Source organism: Thamnophis elegans, chromosome 1 (genome assembly GCF_009769535.1).
Source record: "Thamnophis elegans isolate rThaEle1 chromosome 1, rThaEle1.pri, whole genome shotgun sequence".
Taxonomy (NCBI): Eukaryota; Metazoa; Chordata; class Lepidosauria; order Squamata; family Colubridae; genus Thamnophis; species Thamnophis elegans.
This window is the reverse complement of record NC_045541.1, coordinates 147,988,080-148,010,358: the sequence shown is the minus strand read 5'-3', so window position 1 is coordinate 148,010,358 and position 22,279 is coordinate 147,988,080. Positions and strand designations below refer to the sequence as shown.

Sequence of the window (22,279 nt, the reverse complement as noted above, 5' to 3'; positions counted from 1 at the left end):
TTTGGGGAAACAAGTTATTTTTATCAGCTATCAGACTCTACAGCAGAAATTCCAGCACTTGCATTGATCTACAGGTGTGACAAGAAGAAAAACTTCACATAATGGTGGGAAAAATAGCTATAGCAATGGAGCCATAAGAGCTGCCATAAATATGCGGATATCTGGTCTTATTTATTAACAAGGAAGTTTTAATAAAGTGCACAAGTCCTAATTTTATAGCCCAATAAGACAAGTTAAGTAATTTGTGTTTTAAATGTGTGTGTGTGTGTGTGTGTGTGTGTGTGTGTGTGTGTATAAAAGGTTTTCAAACTGTCGCACATCAGAGTAATTAGAATATATAAGCCAAAGTTGTTATTGGCAATTTGTTGATTTAAGAAAAAGAATTAGAATTTTTTTTTACTCAATTTGCGTTTTCAGATGTTTTTGGAATAAAGGTTATTTTTGAAGGAACAATGCCATATTAGAATAGTCAGTGGTCCCCAACCTTTTTATCGCCGCGGACCAGTCAGCCTTTGATAATTTTACTGTGGCCCACTGATTGTTTATATATCACGTGCGTACCAGCGCGGGGCTCTCTTCCCTGGAGCCTTTGCGCACGGCCCAGGAGCTTTTGCGCAGGGCCCAGGAGCCTTTGCGCTGCAGCGATCATGTCCCCTGGCCGCTGCAGCGATCATGGCCCCCGGCCGCTGCGCGGCCCGGTGCCAGGTACTCCACGGCCCGGCACCGGTCCACGGACCGGGGGTTGGGGACCACTGGTCTAGATTATAGAACACAACTAACATATTTCAATTGGACATTAACTGCATGATGCAGAAGCTATGGGTACTGAGCCCTTTGGACATCTTCACTAGGGAATCCTGTTTTCAGTAAAATTCTGTAATGCATATACAAAAGCTCAGCTACCTATATTCATGACTATTAGAATAGTATGAGAAGCCAGGTTAATTCTTTCCCCTAAGAAAAGGTGATGGGTTTACATCAGCCTGCGTAAAATTGTGGCATATAGATCTTGAGTAGGAAGTCTTCCTTTTGTATCAGAACTAGAATGGTAACGCTTGCCTTCTTACATTGATTTGTACCAGTTGACACCTAAGAACCATAAGAAAGACAGAATACAGCACCTGAATAATGGAAGGCAAGAATAGGAAGACATATTGCTACAAAATGCTCTGGCTGCCAAATAGCAGGCCCTATTTAAGCAGGTGGCTTGAAAACCCATGAAAACCATTCAGCATGCACTGTATATTTATTAACAGAAAAATACCTCTTGCAGGCACTGGGTAGGAAGGCACAGCCATAAAGACCAATGGCAAGGGCAAGAAAAACAACAATGAAACATGACAATTCAACTGAGTCCTAGACATGAACTCTGTCTATAATGCCCAACGTAAGAGGAAAGCTCAATGGATGTAACATCACTGGCTAGACAACAGGCCACACAATTTCTTTTTCCAGATCCACATCAGTTCGTTCTAGGGGAGCATTCAGATTACACAGCACCCATGCAATTAAGCAGCACCCACATGGTTGGTGTACGCTCAAGCTATGCCATTAGACTTACTAGTCTCACAAAGGACTATTAAAACAGAAGTAAGTAAATTCTGTGGGTTGCAATCTGCATGATTTAAAGGCTGGAGAATGCTTTCTAGTAAAGCTCAGGTAGTTGTTTAAGTAGGAGGCTCCTGTGGGTTTCCCTGCAGGGATAGGTGTCAGTTTGCCAGAAAACCATCATTGTGAATTGGCTAGCAAATCTATTCTTTTACAATTCTGAATTGAGCCAAATTGAAATGATTAGCTCTGCTACTCTGAGGCATTTTATCGTGCAGCAGTTTCACTACTGATTTGGAAACTGAAGGAAAGGGGCACTGTCAGAAGTCCTAGCTCCATAGGAGCACCGTGAACAAAAAATATAGCACCTGAATAAGTAGTATTTCATTGATGGAAACAGACACAAATCTGGGTTTCCATTTCTGTATGCTGCAAAATATTGGTGGGTTTTACAGATCAGTCAGCACATTATGCCTAAAGTCCAGTTAAAACAAGTATTCTAACAATCTGAAATTAAAGTCTGAATACAAAACTATGAGCTATAAAGCAGCACGTCACAGCTAAGGCACATGAATGCATGCACACCACCGTATCTCCATTAAGACACTGCTTTCTCCTAACGGATATCCTCTGTAAGATAGAAAAAATTTCCACCTAAAGGATTAATTAGCAGTTTCCCATATAGGTATTACTCAGCACTATGCCTCCTCTCAAACCCAAAAAATATGTTGCACATTTATGCTTTAGCAAAAAATATAATATAATATGTTTATATACACACATCTATTTTATAGAGCTTGGTCTGAGCGCATGAGGCAGAACTTTAAAAACATACAGGATTCCATTTAGAACTCCAAAGTTCAACAAATGCCCTATTTTAGGGTGAAAATTATAAATCTGATAATGATGCACAGCATCCATGAGTGATTTTTTTCCTTAATTTTGAAATAGTGTCATTAACTACGACATATATTGTAGGTTTACATTTCTAAAGAGAAATAACAGCAGTATTGAATAGTTTCTTTTCATATCACAAGTGATAACCTGCATTTGATCTTTTTTTTTTCTTCCAAGAAATATCAGTCTATCAACAGTTTTAAAATAAAATGTTTTCTGTAGCAATTAATAGAACTCTAAACAAAAATATGACTCTGATTTAGACACTTTCAAGAAGATCTAGACATTTTTGTCAAGGTCTTCTGACAAAGTAATTTTTAAAACAGAGACCAGATGAGGCCTTAAAAATAGACAATATACTGTATTTCAGACAACATTGCACTTAGATGTTCAAAGTAATAATATCTTTAACTGCAACAATACTTCATAATTTCTTTTTTTTTACTTAACATGCTGACAGTTTCTAGCTAACCCACATGTGAACTTTTATTTTCTAGTTAAAATGAAAGTAAAGTCTGATGTCGTATTCAGCATAAGATACTTTTTTTTTCCTCTCCCAAAATATTGTCAATAAATTACAAAAAGCTTTTCTGACAGTGATCTTTGTCTTCATGAGGATTAAGTAACTTGTCAGAACTTGAAGTGTTCCTATTAGTTTAGAAAATACACCACAGTTATGGTTTTTTAATGGGTTGCTATGTTTGCCATTGGACCCTATGCAAGTTATACCTCCAAACTCTTCCTCTGTTAACATAAAGTGGTCCTCTCTGAGCTTTAAGGACCTCTCATTGAAGACAGATATAAAAAAAAGCCCCAAATGGAGTTGTCTTCTGTTGAATCTGCCTTTCTGCTATATGTCAGGGGTCTGGTAGATCCGAAGTGTCCACTATGACTTTAATAAAAATAGTATCATCTTTAATATATGTTCCATTTTCTAGAACAGTTTGTGCAACAAAGACTGGACAACCAGATGCAATATTCATTTCCCCAGTGGGTTTCTTGAAACTACTGCTGTTGGGGTCTGGCTTGAATGCATCTCCTAAGTGGCGCCGAGAAGGTCCTTGATCCATCAACATAAGGGTGACCTTTTGCTTGAATGGCCAAGGAAGCAATGCATCATATTCTCCCCGCATTATAACAAAGAACAAAGACAAGTGCGTCCCTTTGCCCATCCCATCTCCATTGAGGTAAACCCTGGCACACATCTTATAGCCAAAGTATCCTGTATAAAATGGTTGGCTATACAAGGACAAAGTCTTCCCCATAACCGCCTCTTGCTTTCGACGTTTGTAATCTCGAATTTTCCAGATTAATACTCCATTGTAACTTGCTGTTTCCAGGACTTGAAATCGGAGATCCATGTCAGCCAGACGGATGTCATGAACACTTAGCATTTGATCATGCCTAGATAACTGTGATTCTAGAAGACCTAGAAAGAAAACAAGGGACTTTAAAAAAGATTTTAAAATGAAATTTACACCCACTAGGTCTTTAAGCAATATGATAGCTAAATAAACATGTGAGTCTTGCTGCAAAGATCACTGGTTGCTGATCTCATTCAGATAAAATTCTCTTGTACGGCTACACCAGTGTTATTCTCACTCCAACGGGCATGATCAGACACATGAAATTTGGTCATCAGTGCAAAATTAATATTTACCATCATATTTGTGAATGGTAGCAGACCAAGGTAGTTACTTAACAATAAATGGCTATATAGTACTTTAGAATTCAGTGTGAAGAACACCCAGACTTGATGGATCTTGGCAAAAGGTGTTTCCATAGTATAAAACATACAAAAAGCTTAGGGTGAAATTAATGAAAAATCACCTTCAAATTAATATTTTGATCTTCAGAAATAATTTTGTGAATCAGTCACACATCTGCAAAATTACACAAATAAAAGGATTCCTTCCTGGGGTGTGACTAAGTATTGAATGTTTATGTACTTATACTTTTTATTTCAATTTATTTGGCCACCCATCTCAAATGAATGATCTGGGCAGCTAACAGCATTGAATACACCATACCATAAAACAAGGTAACAATTATATATATTGAATGGCAAGCTGCCCAGAGTCATTGACCAAGATGGCCATAAAAGTTGAATTAAATAAGTAATCAGCAACTGAAGTTAAAAAACCCAAAAGAACCAGTAAACAAATCAATGCCAAATCACAGCCTCTACCACACATCTGGATGGAATGGAACAACTTGCTGCAGTTTACTCGCCACAGCCAAACTCACTGTGGCTAAGTCGCTATAGCCAAGTTGCCACAGAAGAACTCATGTGGGACAATTTAACAATTCAATGTAATTATTTAAAATAAATTAGAAAATATTCTAATATTTGTCATTCACATTTTATTCTATCCCTTGTTTAGCATCCTTTCTTTAATGATGCTAGTCCACTATTTCTTTGATATTAGTCCTGCAGTGGGTTATCTTGTAGTGAATTGGCGGTGGCAAGTTAGCTGTGGTGACTTGGCCAGGGCAAATTGTCTTAGACCCCATCTGGATCTCCCAAGTTCAGTGACACAACCATGTCTTTAAGGTTTTGGAGGAAAGATGTTCCAAAGGTAAGTGCAAGTTTGTATATGTGGGGGAGGTATGTGTGCAGGCATATTTGCGCACATGTGCAGAAATCATATTTTCCGTGGTTTAAACATTCTATTATTCTAGTTCAATGTTTTTTTTAAATATTATTGGGGACTTTAATCTCTCTCAAAATTCTCCTTAGTAAATCAATTCTCCATGCTTACAAGAGTCACTTTCCTCTCTTTGGAATGGGAGCTTATGAAATTTCAATCACCAGCAGAAGCTACCTGAACTTCAAGCTCTGAATGACTATAGTACTGCTCTGTAATGAATGAAGAGTGATTCAAGGTGCTTTAATAGATGGCAATCCTTTTATATGCTAATTTGTCTTTCAATTGACTAAACAGTATTGTGTGAGCCTCTTAGAAAGATACATGTCATTGCTAATTGGTGGCTTTATTGCTTCATTCAAATGAGGCAATGACCTTTTTATTTTATCTGATCCCATTGTGCTGCTCAGAAGAAAGATTCCTCTGAACTAAACATGTATGATGTTAAGCTTTATAGTAGAACTCACCTCAAGCTATAAATGGGGAATGTATCAAGCAAAATATAATGTAATTAAATATGTTTTTTTCTCCCTTTAGAAGACAATTGCTATTCATTTTCTGAATACAGACTTTATATATTGTATTTCAAGAAATGAAACTTCTCTGGAATTCTGAAAACCTTTTTTTCCTAAAGAACAATCAAAAGTTAACTCATAGCATTATCAACCTTATGGCTCTTAGCAAGCTATATATACCACTTTGCTCTAATGGGGCTTGACAGGAGAATACCTCTGTTGGTTTAGCAGCATAAACATTCTAAAATAAACATTATGCAAATTAATAAAAGAATCAGGTTAAATAAATAGCTATCTTGCAAGAGGTTACAGGGCAGCCACATTTCAGAATGTCTAATTTGTCAGAATTTGCCGTTACTTCACCATCTCATGTTCAAACCTACCTGTGTTTCTAGCTCCTTGCCCAGCATTTTTATCAATGCTTTCCAGTTCAGTCACCCTGTTCTGAAGGGACTCAACACTACTCTTCATGCTGTCTGCTTCTTCCCAGTTCTGTCGGAAAGGTCGAATCTCCTTGTCTAGTTCTTTCAGCTTCTCGGCTTGACTATCTATTACCCGCTTTTAGAAAAAAGTAAATTGCATAAATATAGAAGAACCTCAAGGAAAATAATATACAGGGAACACTGCACAATAAACTTACATAGTAATTATATAAGAATTTCAAATAAATCAGACATGACTGCCTAGTGCAGTGATGGCTAACCTTTTCTGGACCCAGTGCCCAAAGCGCTTGCGTGCGCCCGAACCCTCAAAATGCAATGCATGCTCCCCTTCCATGCTTACATCCCATCCCTGTGCATGTGCATGCTGCTCCATGTGCCTAGCCCGCAGGCATGCGCAGTAGAGACCTGAAGACCAGCTGGCTGGCGGAAGGCTCGTGCACAGCAGAGCTGAACTGGGGCGACAGCTCGTGTGCCATCAGAGAAGGTGCTGCATGCCACCTCTGGCACGTGTGCCATAGGTTCGCCATCATGGACCTAGTGCGATACTCTGGTATTACTCACCCATCTAATAAACCTTATTAAATATAAAACAATTAAGTAAAAATAAAATTTAAGAAACCTTAGAAATCTGGGCAAGTCTTTTCAATCAATTTTGAACAAACAAATATCTTTGGCATCCGTTTAGCTGAGGAAGGAGGTTTACTGAAACATTTGAATAACACAATACTACTATTACAATTATAATGAGAAAAAGAGATATATTGCTATATTCTTTTTGGCCAGGCAAAATCAACAAAGAGAAACAGCAAGTATGTGATTGATAAAAATCTTGGGGTGAAAAATCATTGCAAAACTTGTTCTCTGCTCCTTTCCAACTGTACCAGCTATATCACTGCAAAATATAAATGTATTAAGCAGCCAGAAAGGAGGTCTGGTTCCTAATCTTTAGTGGGCCAAGGCATATCAATAAGACTTCTGCCCCTTACTTATATACTACTCCATAGTGCCATACAGTAGTCTCTAAGTGATTTACAGTGTCAGCATATTGCCCGCAACAATCCAGGTCCTCATTTTACAAACTTTGGAAGTATGGAAGGCTGAATCAACCTTGAGCCCCATCAGGATCAAACTCCAAGCTATGGTTAGTGTTAGCCTGCAATACTGCATTTCAACCACTGTACCATCACAGCTCTATTGTATTTACTAATATAATACATTGCCCCATACAATTTGAAAAAGCAGAAATTTTAACAGGAAGCAATTGCAATCACAGTATTACTGTTCAAACCCAACTTAGAATATTTACATCAACTATAATGTTCTGTAGTGCATCTATATTATTAAAGCACGCAAAATAAAATGGTTAGTGACTTCTGAATCATTCTTGATCAGTTCCCATCACTGATGATAACTCCTAATCAGTTTCAAATTATAGTATTTTACATATTATATTAATATTTGGTTAAGATTTTTAAGCAAACAATTCATTTATTTCATTTAATCAAGTGTACCCATGAGTTGTAAAATAACTGGCCAGGATAGATAATTTCATCTTGATCTAGGAGAGCAAGAGAAAACTTTTTGCCTTTTATGTGACTTGATTATGCCTTATTTGTAAGTTTAAACAAGCCACATAGTGGGAATTTTAGTACATACACACACACACACACACACACACACACACACACGACTTCAAAAAAGCTCAGGCAGAAATAGTGAAATTTAGGGTTAATGGTATAGATCTGTGATGGCAAACCTGTGGCACGCGTGCCACAGGTGTCACGCGGAGCCCTTTTTGCTGGCATGTAAGTAGTCGCCCAGATCAGATCCACTGCACATGCCCATGCCACCCACCAGCCAGCTAATTTTTGGGTCTCTGGTGTTGGCAGGAGGCATGGTGAGTAGGGGGAGTAGGTCGCACATGCATGCATGGGGGGGGGGGGGAGAGCACGCAGAGGGAGTGGGGGCGTGCGACACAGCTCCCCCAGGCCCTGTTTTTGATGCTTCCCCACCCCAACCCACCCCCGGGCATGCACGGGCGACCCTTGTTTTGGTGCTAGCAGGCCTCCCTGTGAAGCTTCCTGGCACCAAAGACCGGAATGGCTTTGGCTCTCTCCTAACTGGAGAACATCAGACCTCAACCATGACTTGAAGTGGGGAGCCACTCCAGATTTTCATTTCCCAAATGAGTTTGCCCCACTCACTGGCTGGCTCCTCCTCCTCCTGCCAGCCTCACTCTGGGCAGCATCCAGCATGGAAATTTTAAGGATTTTCAAGGGCTGAATTTGCAAACTAGGGTGCATGGTGTGGTATTATGCGTGCGGTGAGGACACGGTCGAGCTCGGCTCAAGCTGCTCTGAGATTGCAAGCCACCATGCTATTACTTGAGACGCAGCTTTCTTCACTGGCCCTGCAGGGCAAGCCAGCTTGTGGTCCCTGAGAGGGGCGGGCTGCATGGGCAGAGCGGAGCATTTCTGTAAGGGCGGCATGCCAACAGCAGGCTAGGTGGCTTGCTCCTCCGCGGTCCTGCTGACTGCCTGGAGTGCAAGTCTGCCAGGAGGAGGAGCTGCTGCTGCCTTTGCAAAAGCAGGCCATTTGTGCCAGCAAAGGTTGGTCCAAAACAGGGGTGGGTGGAGGAAGCATGTGCGGTGTGCGCATGTGCGGTGTGCGCATGTGCATGGGGAAAGATTTGTGGGGGGGTCCGCCCATGCACAGAGGCCACGCATTGCATTATGGGTGCTGGCACACGGGAATGTTGGTGTGCACATGTACTTTGGGCACGCAACAAGAAAAAGGTTAGCCATCATTGGTATAGACAAAAGGTTCTCCTTGCACATATGTGCTAGTCATTCCCAACTCTAGGGGGCTCATCTCCGTTTCAAAGCCAAAGAGTCAGCGCTGTCCGGAGACCTTTCCATGGTCATGTGGCCGGCATGACTAAATGCTGAAGGCACATGGAACACTGCAACCTTCCCACCAAAGGTCCTAGTTTTCTACTTGCATTTTTACATGCTTTCGAACTGCTAGGTTGGCAGAAGCTGGGACAAATAACGGAAGCTCACTCCATTATGCGGTGCTAGGGATTTGAACCACTGATCTGCTGACCTTTCTGATTGACAATTTCAGTGTTTTAGTCACTGAGCCACCGCATCCCTGGTATAGACAAAGAAGTCTACTTTTCTCAATTACTCACACATTATAGAAAAAAAGAAAGATACTCTCAAATTCTTTCCGTTCATTGTATCACGGAAGAACCATACTGAAAAGTATCTACAGTGGCATTTCAGAATGACTTTCCTTCCATAATGATAACATTTGAAAATTCAGGGAAAATATCGCATTTTCACAGACTTTTTTAAAAAGATATAAAATTGCTGAACAAGACATATGAACTAGAATATGACCTCAATAGATCGTTAAATAACACAGCTGTACATAAATTGGGCTATGCCCTGCCTTTCTTGCCACAAAAAAATCATTTTAAAAAAGTTGCCCAGAATGTATTTTCTTTAATAAAAATAATCAAAATATGTAGAGCGCTTTATTATTTTAACCCACTGTCTTGGGAAAAAAGAAAGTCATGAACAATAATCATCAGCCTAACATACATATAATATGTGTACAATTTACATTAATAAATGGATGCCGCTATTTGAGGTAGAAAAGTGACATTTAAACACATTTGGATTTACAAATAATGATATACATTCTCAGCATAAAAGCTGTACCTGTGTTTTCATTAAACTTCTTGAAGATAACCAAGAAGGTGCTATCAAGGTGCATCTACATTGCACGGCCCTGTTTTCCTGAACACGTACCCTGTTTTCCCCAAAATAATACTTCCCTGGATAATAAGCCCAATTGGGCTTTTGAGCACATGCACTAAAATAAGCCCTCCCCCCAAAATAAGCCCTCCCTGAAAATATTGCAACACAGCAGCAGCTATGAGGTGACCACGCTCGCCACCTTCTGCACCTCAAATATAATAAGACTTCCCCAAAAATAAGGCCAAGTGCTTATTCCAGAGGTCAAAAGAAAATAAGACCCTATCTTATTTTCAGGGAAACATGGTATCTATTCACGGAAAGCTTATTCGTGGGGAAGTGTTTAGGTTTGCAGACTTGACTACTCTTCAACATGAAAACCAAAACCTAAGGAGATGGTTTCTGGGGTTTTTTAATGGAAGAAAAACCAAAATTTTACCTGTAAGTGATGTATTTTAGTTTCATTACTTCGCAGCATTTCCTTCTGTCTCTCAATTTCTATTTCAAAGCTACAGATTTGATTATGTAAAGTTTGTATGCTCTTGTTCTTTTCCAAGCTTTCATTTTGGAGCATGGCCACCTGGAAAAAAAACCTAAAATTATTCCTCCAAATGTGGAAAAGCTTCAGTTATCTCTCATGATCAATGAATTACAAAAGAAGTAAGATGGAGATAATTGTGTCATCCTGCTTTGTCTCTTAAACAAAATAAACCTACTGGGGATGTGTTCTGTGTCCAGAACTGAAGCTATTGTATATGTAGTAATTAAGTGAAACTACAAGTGATGAAAGCCAAAATCAGCCTGTAATAATTTTATGAATGAAATCACACAAAGGAAAAAAATGAGAGGGAAAAGCTTTGTTGATATTCCCAGAAAGTAATCAATCCATGCTTTTGTTTCCTTGAAATTCTCAGCCAACTTTCTAGACTTTTGAACAGTTTCATAAAAGATGGCTAACTAGTACATTTTATTCACAGCATGTGTCCCCCACGAGAATTTGCACATGGTTCATCACTGTATTTTCTTCCCTAAAAATATCTTGCACCTGGAATTCAGCCCTCTTGTCTTGCCAAAGGCACATTCTATATACTGTATTTAAAACTGAGAGCAACTAGGAAAAATGTTCATGTAAAGTAAACTTTATTGAAAACTGCTAAGGATAAACATCTATGATCCATTCAACCTGGCCCTGATTATTCATAACAGTAAAAACACAAAAATAGACAAAATCTATTTTTTTCTACCGTTAGTAATTAAACTATGTAAGATCAACTAACCCTTCTTTGTTTTTTTTTAAAAAGAGGATGTTCTCCTAACACCTTGCTCTGGAACCCAAACAGTATTTGTAGAATGTTGAACTTTAAAAAACAGAACACACAAATGAAGATGTATGCCTAGGCATAGAAAAATTCTAAAAACTTTTATTTAGCTTACTTCCTACCGTTTCAGAGCCAGCCTCAGGCAGATTAGGTAACCTTCCAAGGTGGGATCACACAAGTATCATTCACAACCCCAGAAGTACTGCTTTATATTCATACTAAGTTCCCCTGCTAATCTCAGCTCTATGAATAAGTGTTTATTCTAGAATTCTCTCAGGGAACACCCAGTGTACCTGTTCACATATTCTAGTTTAGGATGACAAAGCTACAACACAATATCAAAGGCAATACAATTTGCAAGAGATGAGATGATTCCTGACTATTTTAGAAAGGATGTATATAAAGATATTCAGATTGTGCATTGGTACTTGTTGCATGTAATATGGCGCTGGAATCTGTAACCCTTTAGATAGGTTTTTTTTTTAACTGAATACTGGACTCTATTGCTTTGGGCTCTTGGAATCTAACAGGTCCCCAAATGTGCAATAGCATAACGTAATATCCTGTGTCTTTTTTCGTATTCTATTTATTAAGACAACCCGGATAACAGAATGTTTCTAACTTCTCACATATTAACATTTTACCCAAACTGGTGCTTTCCAGATGTTTGACCAATTCTCATCAAAGGCCATGCTATCTGGAAATCACTTTGGAGTTGAAATCCAATATAACTAAATCAAAAGAAAAGTATTTTGAAAGAAATGTTACATAAAGCTTTATTAACGATGAGAATCAGGTTCAAATTTCACTTAAGATTATCAATATTGACACTTGAAAGCCAGTCTGGAAAAAAAAGTAAGGCTTGAATTTGTAACTTGGCTCTACCCATACAAAACTGTTTTCCAACAAAAATGGCAAAGCCCACGTTTCTGAAGAAACCATTGTTTAATTGCAATTTAAGTATGTCAAGTCCCAGGGCTATTCTTTTGAGATTCAAAGACAAAAAATGTTTCAGAATACCTATCTGCAACTCCTTAAACTAAGCACATCTTTTCTCAGGATTGTGAAGGAACAACTATGCACTACTGGGAAAAGATAAATCTGCTTTAAGCGACTGCAGATGGATATGGCAGGGGTATCCTCATGCACTCTAAACCACGTACTTGCCTTTCATCTGAACAGCTGTGTTAGATATCACTTCTACCTTTGAGTCACCTTGAACAGAAAACAGTGTTTTTATATATTTCCTATTATGTTACTGAGATATTCTAGGTTTACAGAATACTAGAACAGAAACTGTACTTTGGTGAGGTAGCTGAGAACTTTGACTAGTTCCAGAAGAATTGTTAATATTGCATAATATTGTTAATATTCTAGAAGAATTGTTAATATTGCATATGAAGATGACTTATGCCATCTCTCCATTTTGCCTGTTTTTCTTGGAACACAGACAAACCATTTAATCAGAAACAACAGAATAGAAGCACAACTGTCTAAAACATGTTCTCTGGCATTTCCCTAAGTGGGGATAGAGATGGAGTAGAAAAGAGAATTCCAATATCAGCAGTGATATTCATTCCTTCTCTCTGAAGTACTTAAGGTATTGAGAGAACACACACAAATATTCCAGACATCTGCATGGGCATTAATGATTTTGAGAAGTGCAGAAATAAACTTTAAATTGATTTAGCTAACATCTTGATTGCTACAATTTAAATAGCCAATACTGACTCCTGTTATTGGGATGCAAGGAAGCTAACATCATGACTGGTGGGTTTATTTCATTGCTATATAACATAGGACTACTGATAATGTATATTTAAGGAAGTCTAATGTTAAAAATGTATATGGTAGAGTGTACTATATTTATTATTATACTTGTTATATAAGGGGAGTAAAGAAGAAAGAACAAAAAGGAAAAGGACTGGAATTGGAACAATTATAGATAAGTTTAGTATACAATTTCATGATCCAACAAGTAGAATAAACCTTACTTCGCAATAAAATATAGCAGAAATTAATTCTGTGAATGATGCATTACAGTTCTATGAGGAATAAAAAAACAGAAATGCAGTAACATTTTCTGGCACAGCCTCTGTCAGAGATGGTTAATCAGTTGTAAATGATAAAAGTCTTCAGCTCTATTATTAAAAGTCCCCAACTCTTTTCTAAATGAGATGAACCCAATGGGAAGTATTTTATGAGAAGCATCCAGCTAAAAGCACAATATGAATAAGAAAACTACTTCAATGTTTATTTTTAACTATGAGGCAGCTTGGTTTGGATTTGCTCTTAAATTTAAGTCATTTTATTGCATTTAAAACTGAAGACAATCATTTTAAATTCCAGAATTTTACCTGTGCTCATTAGTAAAATATATTAAATATGAAAGATAACGTGAGCAGGAGATGTACCTTGTTTTCTAGACAATTACTCCATTCTTTCAATAAGTCTACATGCTGCACTGCTGAGGTGGCTTCATGTGCTTTAACTTGCTGGTTTGTTCCCTGTGACAAAGAATATATTTTAGCCAGCTTCATTTCTTAGCAAACCTACACTAAAGTATAGCATTTGCCCATGTATAATTGAACAATATTGTATATTAACCCACTGATGCATTTTTCAAACATATTACTGAAGACCAATTTTAATAGAAAAACAGTACAAATAACAACACATCCAACTTTCCAATAATTAGTGATGCACCAAAAATGAAAATTTAAAAACATAACAACTACGTTAACATTATTTCAAATCACATTTCAGAATCTTTTATCTAACTGAAGGTTACGTAGAATATTTTTTAAAAGTAAAATGTTCCAGAAATGCTGCTCAATAGCAAATAATTACCTCAAAAAGGGTCAAAAATCCTGCCTTGCTGTAGTGTTCCCAATATTTCTTTTAACTGATTAATTGTGAACATCCATTCATTCTCAATTAAACCATCTCTCCCTTTCACTGTTTTACCATGCAAACGTTAAGTTCCCTTATCTTTATAGCAAACTCTCCTGGGAGACCTTATATTAAAGCCAACTAGTGGGTGCTGGTGCTTCTATCTTTGTACATGATTATAGAGAAATGAGTAGAGGAAATGACATTTTTCTCTTTCTCATCCTAGTAAAACTGGAGATATCCAATTAAGATAATTTACAAGAGATTCAGTCAGACAAACCAAAAATGTTTTACAGAGCCACTGTTATATGATATGACAGACATAAACTTAAAGGGAGTCTAGACAAATTCACCGTTAATAAAGTTATTAATGACAATTATATACCACTTTCCATGGAAGAAAATATGATTTTTTTTCTAGAAAAATATAGTTGGTTATGGAGTGATGAGATAACAAGACTATTGGCTCTGAAATGTTTGTATGGTTTTAAATTTCTTGGCAGCATCAATCTCAAAGTATTAGTCAGTTAAGATTGGTGAAGGTCAGCTGGGCTGCCATTGATCGCCAGCAGATCTGAGACCTATAAGCTTGGAGGGAGAAGGTAATGGCATATTATATCATTACTGTTGTTAAGAAAACTACATGGATATGTCCATGAAGTTATAAAAATTGAGTTTCAATTCAATTACCTTCTATCCATGACAGAAGAAAGGAAGGACAAGCAGTTGGACATTATTAACAGTGTGGTTTTAAGGGCAACAGTTGTAGCAGTCATTTTCTTAGTTATATTAAAATTCCACAAGAACAAAACTTGATGGACTGGATCAAAATTTCTAGGTTATCAAAATGTGTTTGTACAGAGACATGCAGTTTGAGCTGAATAGACTGAAAACAGTCAGACCCAATTCATCTACCCCCTGAAATAGCAGCACTGCCTGCTTTAATAAAATAAAATTCCCTACTCTAAGGAAAGTACAGAACACTTCAGTGCTGTAGACACAATATAGTTCTGCATCTTATACAATTGAAAAAGAAATTATAATATGGAGTACTTAAGGAAAAAGCTGCATTTGCCTTTCCTTTATGTCATACTTTAGTACACATACCATTTTGATAAAGTATTATTATGTAGAATAAGTTGCAAATGTAGTATCCTTATGTCAATATGTACATTGTGTTTAATATATTCAAACTATAGGTAAACACATATAGTTTCAAAGACACAACATAAAAATAAAGAAGGAATGGGAAGCAATGCTAACATCACAGTCTATTTCTTCTTAGAGCAAATGTGTTACATGCAAACCACTTAATGTTTTTATTTTATCACTCAAAGCTATTTGGTGTCTAGAGCCTTTTAGAAGAAAATAGTTTATTTGTCTTGTTACTCCTTACTGATCTTATAACATCATTACATGGAAATACAGCCCCATTTTAAACAGTGAGAATGATAGCTCTGTATGGAACTTGGATTACACTACCCTTCCTTTCCAAAATATTGAAAAGCGTTAAACTATGGGGGACAAAGTATTCTGTGGATTCAACATTAGATTTTAAAAAGGGCAGTTAATATTCAAATAAATAAGGTTAAGCCACAGGTCACATGTCTACAAGATAGATTAGAGAGAGAAAAAGACATGCAGGGATTTTATTTCAGTGAGCTACTCTTTACCCTTAGCCTTTTTAATATTACTCTCTTGTTGGAATTTAACACTGATATCAAATAAGCAATTTACAGAAAAACATGTACTGCACAACTTAAATTATATACATAACATAGCCTTGCTAAAAAAAGAGCCCATCTTCTACTATACTAATTTGTTTTTGCCAATTTAACTTTGTCAAAAGAGTTAGACAAGTCTGTTCGCACTTACAATAATATTTCTAAAAGATTTGTACTGGGCTAATATGTTTAGTTTTCTTGAGCACAATTCACTAAATTCTGAATCTACTGTATGTGGAATATATATCCAAGCGAAATTCACAACAGTGGAAGTTATACACGTTTTTAGCTTGCTATGAATTTCATTCCACTCAAACAGGAAGAATTGAAATGTTTCTTTTCTAAAGAAAAAATGTATCGCTGAAACAGCTGAAATAATTAAAGTCTGCTTTATTGAATTTAAAAATGTGTCTTCCATATTCTAAATTTGATATTCAAAGTTCTTGAAACCATTTAAATTTCTATAGTATGAAAAAAAAGAAAAAGGACATTACTATAAATCCAATACGAAGCTTTTAATCACTCAAGCAACTGGATGCATTTTCTCTTCATGGATAACAAGAGACATCAAGTCCAGTCGAGAGAGTTATTAATAATATTTTCTTATTGCAGACTTTCATCAAGTATATAAATCATTATATACTGACCTGAAAAGTGCAGCCATAACGCTTAAAACTACAGGTACTTGGGGCATTAATACATTCTGACAAATGTGCATTCAACTGTAATAGGAAAAAAATGTGAGTTTTTTTGGGGGGATGGAAAATGTATGCACAATAAGATTAAAAATATATAGGGAATGCAATATAGGTTTGCATTGTGGTTGATTGGTTTTAGTTTATTTTAAAACCATGTGTTCATATTACCTCCAGTTGTACTTGAGAGTATACACATACACATGTAATCACAGGAACATTCCAGTGGAATATACAAATTGACACATTTACAGTGAAACCTAATCAAATAATCATTTCAGCTAATTTCAAAAGGATTTCAGTGTGTTTTTATCGAAAAGCCAATTTTTCAAAAGGCACATTAAGTAACCTTGTGGGCCAATCATTCTGGATAGAGGTTTCACTGTATTAATGCACATCCTTCCCCCTCAGGCTGCTTCCCAAATTTTAATTCAAAACAGATTTTCATGCAAAATTCCAGTGATAAGAAAATAGAACATTTTGACAGAGACTTTAAACAAATATTGCATGAAACAAACATGTACATTTGTAAATTAAATTTTGTATTTACTAAAACAGCACATAGAAATAAAAGTTGTTTAAGTAACTACATGTTGTTTCACACTGCATATATATATGGATATATATATAAAACTATCATAATAGCTAAGAGCAATGGAGACTGAAGTAGATATGTCAAATAGTAAATAAAGAAATGGTCTTTATTATTCCACAAAAAGCTTTTGGATCCTCTGAAGCAAGGGTGTCAAACTCGATTTCATTGAGGGCCACATCAGGTTGTGTTTGAGCTCAGGGGGGCATGGCCAGGATGGACATGGCCAGCACAATGTCACTCAACATTTTCACTCTGTAAAAACAGAGCTTGGGAATGCCGCTCCATTTTCGCTGGCAGAGAGCTCCAGGAGGCCGTCACAGCTGAAAACGGAACCTTGGTGGGCCATGTGCAGCCTCCCTGAGCTCTGTTTTCACTGGCGGAAAGTTGCAGGAGACCATTGTGGCTGAAAACAGAGCCCAGCAGGGCTCCGTGCGGTCCTCCCGAGCTCCATTATTGCTGGCAGAGGCACCATGGACTGGTCCTTTGCTTTTTCTAGGGCAGGCCAGATCTAAGCACGCCTTGAGTTTGACACCTCTGCTCTAAAGGATCACTGAATACTGACTACACTGAAACAATGGCTGTCTGATACAATGTCAGTGGTCTCTAACATGCCTTGTTCTTCAGCTCTCTGCTTGCATCTATTGGAGATATGACTCAGGATCATGGAGTCTGTAAAATCTCCACAGATCAACTTCTCGTTTATGGCATATAATAGATGAATGACAAAAAACAGTTTTAGCTTCACCTCACAGCATCAGAATAAGGATAACTGCAGGTAACATAGGTTATGCTTCCATTTTTGTAAAGATTAAGAATTTTTTTTAAGATGCTATAGAAGTTGAGGGGGAGAAAGTCCAAGAAATATAACTTCCTACAGTAATTATATATATACTGCTCAAGAAGTAATTCTTTAAAATTGAATAACATCATCTAGAGAAAAATCTATTCAGTGTAAAGAGAATGGCACAAATTCATTTTCCTGAACATTATTTTTTATTCCAGACCTCACAATTTTACTTGGTCAGCTTCATAGAAAGAAAGCTACCTCCATTTTTTATGCACTCATGCCCCCTGTCCTACACATATTTTTTGGTTGGAGTTTTCATATTAGTGGGGGATTTTCAAGGCAGTGGAAGAGATTACTATTTGACTGTTGGTAAACCAGCTGACTTAAGTAATAAGATAGAACCAAATAAAATAGCTACTTCTCCCATTTCAGAAAATTTTGGATAAACTTTGTTTATAATTTAATCTCAATAAAATTCTCCCACAAAAGTATAACCTCAACTATGATGTTGGTATATAAGCTTTATTCAACTGTAATGATTTTTCTGAATTTATTAAATATTCTAAACATTACTTGCTTATTACAAAACCTGATCATTTATAGAGGTCTGGCTGAAGAATTTGGGGAGTTGAAGTGCACAAGTCTATTTCTGACTGAAATCTATTTCCCAGTCAGTAATGAAACCACCAAACCTTATTAACTTCAGTGTAAATACTAAGCATTGTGGGGTGCTTATTCTACACATAATTCAAATACATCTTCTGAATAGTTAGTTCCCCGCCCCCCCCCCCGATTGAAACCTGTTTCCATTGGGTCGAGTAGACCTCTAATAAATGTTCTATCAAAAGAAGACATTGATATTAATCTCAGACCAATAAATACACTCATCATACCATATTTTTTTCTAATTAGGGTCAATGAATATGATTATAGTTATACACACTGAAGGTGAAGCATCACATTACTTCAATCAGTTGCATAGTAATACAAGACATTACCATTCATTTGAACTGCAGAGAAAAATTGTTTGGCAGGATTGTTTGGCAGGAATGCTAAAACATCTACCTTCAGGGCTTTTTTTAAAAACCCAAGACAGTTTTGGAGTTCATTTGGAAAAGAACTTTGGGAATAAAATGACCCAAAAGAACTGGAGAAATATTGCCAAGGAATGATTAATATATCTCTTGTACTGATTTTTGCTCAGACAGACCAAAACAAACAAACGAACAAACAAAAACCCCTCCTCTATCTCTAAAGGTAGTTTTTAAATTTCATTTGAGGAGAATTTTCATCCTGTATGAATGAGTTATCTTTAATGTAGGTTGTAGGTATTTGGGCTAGATATTACATTACATGTATATTACTTTAGCTCCTAGTACAAATAGCTTCTCAAATCAAAGAGAGTATTGGAGGAAATAAATAAAAGTTTGTATGCTGCTTTCTTAGAAATGTTGTGCCCTCATGATTGATTGATTAATGTAAGTTATAAGGCAAAAATGAGAGATTATGAACTTAGTGTAATGGCTCTAAACTTACCAAGCAATTACACTACACTTAAATTCTCTTATAATACATTCATTACAAAGCACAATCAAGTTTTTCTGATATCTGTGACAAGAGTTTTAATGCAGCGTATAATAAGGGTAAATGGAAAAAATTGTTGCAATCAATGCAGATTTTTGTTTACTTATCTATTTAAGAAAATTGCAGCATTTTATTCTGGGAGCTTAGAACCTTCAAAGTTAATGTCAGCAATAGAAAGAATGGTTCTCTTGTTTTTCAAATGTATTGGAACTGCTTCTGCAAATTACTATTTCAACAAAACATTCTGCTTATCTGATTTCATAAAAAGCTTTGCAATATGATTTTTTACCTCTCTTCTGAGGAGTGCTGAAACACTGCACTGATGAGGACATGTAACCATTACAGAAGGACAGTCTGCATCTTCATGTTTCTAAGAAACAATAAGAAAAGTCATGTCATGTACTTGTACATTCATAATTATTTGTTTGGACAAAAAAATAAAATGGTGAAGAAGTTGTTTCTTAAAACAAATAACATGAATTTATAACCTGTCAATAGAATTTATTTGTAGGACTGAAACTTCTGCCTTTTAGAGAGGCACAAAATGTTTCTTCCTCCAACTTCTCATTTCAAATGTTCCAAGTTTGAACAAAATGTACATTATCTTGAGTTCCATTATCTGGAAATAAATGTGCACAAATGATCTTACCCTGACATAATTTTCTAATAATGCATTTTGCTTGTTAGTTGTGCAAGATGTATATGCATGTGTGTGTGCAAATGTGATGATGTATGACATATATGTACATATCACTTTTTAATGTGTATGTGTATGTCTGTAGTTGTAAGAACAACACTTGATTATAGCAGTGTTTTATAGAACAATAATAAAGTGGATACTTTATAATAATCCATTAAGTATCCTACCCCTAACAACTATCTTACCATTTCTCCCTCTCTCCTATTCTCTCTCCCTTTCTCTACCACTGCCCCCTCCCCTCTGTCCCTAGAAATGGTTCAATTCATCCTATATCAGATAGTTTTAAAACACTGGCTGATTTTTCCGCAACTGTGCATCCTTCCTATTTCTGCAGCACTGTGATAAAAAGAAGATAGCAAGGCAGTCACAACCACTTCTTACTATTTCATTCAGAGCTTGAAACATTCCATATTTGGCTCCAACAAATACATGGACCCTTCAGCTGTTTCAAGTTCTTTTTCAATAGGATGTAAGCAGCACAGAATGTTTCAAACAGAGGTTTGTTTCAAGCAAAACACAACTGGGTTTATTTTTTGTATCTGAGAATTTGAGTAAAAAATATAGACTTTAGAAGGCTACAGGCATGCATTTTGTCCCCTTAAATCCTGAAATCTGCAAAGAAATCGCTAAAGAAATAAGGTTTTAATATTGCTACTATGGTAATCAAAGTTACAACTAACAGATACAATCAGGTATCAGGTTGATAAAGATTGCCCTTCCCTATGTACAATTATGTGATATTGTTTTTAAATTATTATTTTTTAAATATCAGTAATCAGTGCCAAAAATACTAGTCAATTATTCATTGAATTGCAAATCCTCAAGGTAACTGATATTTCTTACTTTGCAGAACAAGTAGAGGCTACAAATTTCTGAATTATCAAAAGCAGAAAAATATCAAAGCTTATTTGTATAACTTTCATTCCATCCCCCAGTCCCATACAGCTTCCTTCCGCCTTCCCTCTTCATTTTTAAGCCCTCGAATTTATGACCGTACGGAAAAAATCAATTGGTTTGCTCTATTGTATGAGAACTCCCTCTGATTTGGGGAAAAATGGTATACGTTTGTTATTTCCCCCAAACAAATATAGCCATTGAGTACTCCTTATTAGAATCAACAGAATGAAAGGTTTAAGAAATCTGAATTTCCAAATGTTCTAAATGAAGCTCAAATGCTGCAGCATCATTTCTTAGAGCATATACTTCCCAGTTTGTAAACTGTTTAGAACAGGGGTCTCCAACCTTGGCTTCGCTGGCTGAGGAATTCTGGGAGTTGAAGTACACAAGTCTTAAAAGTTGTCAAAGTTGGAGACCCCTGGTTTAGGCAGCTTTCAAATTACAGCCTCTAGAGAGACAATTACTCTGGACCCCTATACTTAGAGAGATTGCTATCCAAATCATGGTTATCTATTTGAAATAATCATATCAAAAATATTCTTCCACTTTTCAATCAAGGCAATAAAAGTGACCTTAGGAGACTTCAGCCTTTTGGACTTTTTTCATTCAATCCCATTTACAAGCCTGCTAATTGTAATGAATCAGAAACAATGGAGAAAAAGTTCATTGTTATTATATTAAGAGAGTGCATATGACATTGAATGAACTGTCTGTCTTAACGGCTCCCAGATTCTTCAAAAGACCCTGTTCACCATAGTTAGTTTCCTGGAAAGTTGTTCTGCTTTCTAAGAAGGCATACTTACTTGTATCATAATGATTGGTACTTGGCTTTTACAGTATTTACATGTTGTTTCCCGATAGTTACAGTTTTTTTCTATATGATCTGGTAAATCTTTTCTCAGTATTTTTTCTTTACAATCAGTACGAGGACATGGGAGTTCTTCAAAGAGACAGTCATTTCTTAGATGTGTCTGAAACCAACAAACACTAAGTCACCAATACACAAAAGATAATACATTCCGTTTATTTATCAATTTAAAGATAATAAATCCTATAAACTTTATTTAGTGATTGCAAGAAATTCAAAATATTTTTCCCCCTTGTTTTTCCTTGGGCATAAAATATAAGTTAATATTATATTAACAGCTGAGAAATAAACACAAATGCCTGGTTGCCAATAAATTTGAGATTGCCACCCAGAAACATCTGAATCTTATTGCAGCAGCAGTGCTAAAATATGATACAGGTACTCCTTGACTTAACAACAGTTC

At 36.5% G+C, this 22,279-nt stretch overlaps 1 protein-coding gene across 1 annotated transcript in view; it reads right to left on the bottom strand.

Moving 5' to 3' along the window:
* Positions 1-701: 701 nt before the first annotated feature.
* The window catches only part of TRAF3 (TNF receptor associated factor 3), an 84,368-nt gene continuing 62,790 nt past the window's right edge, over positions 702-22,279 (bottom strand). The window contains exons 7-13 of the mRNA XM_032234718.1: positions 21,812-21,979; positions 19,701-19,781; positions 16,398-16,472; positions 13,549-13,641; positions 10,255-10,395; positions 5,992-6,166; positions 702-3,874 (exon numbers count right to left, since the gene is read on the bottom strand). Coding sequence (XP_032090609.1) covers positions 3,303-3,874; positions 5,992-6,166; positions 10,255-10,395; positions 13,549-13,641; positions 16,398-16,472; positions 19,701-19,781; positions 21,812-21,979 — 1,305 coding nt within the window. The 3' untranslated portion in view covers positions 702-3,302. The remainder of the gene's footprint in view (positions 3,875-5,991; positions 6,167-10,254; positions 10,396-13,548; positions 13,642-16,397; positions 16,473-19,700; positions 19,782-21,811; positions 21,980-22,279) is intronic.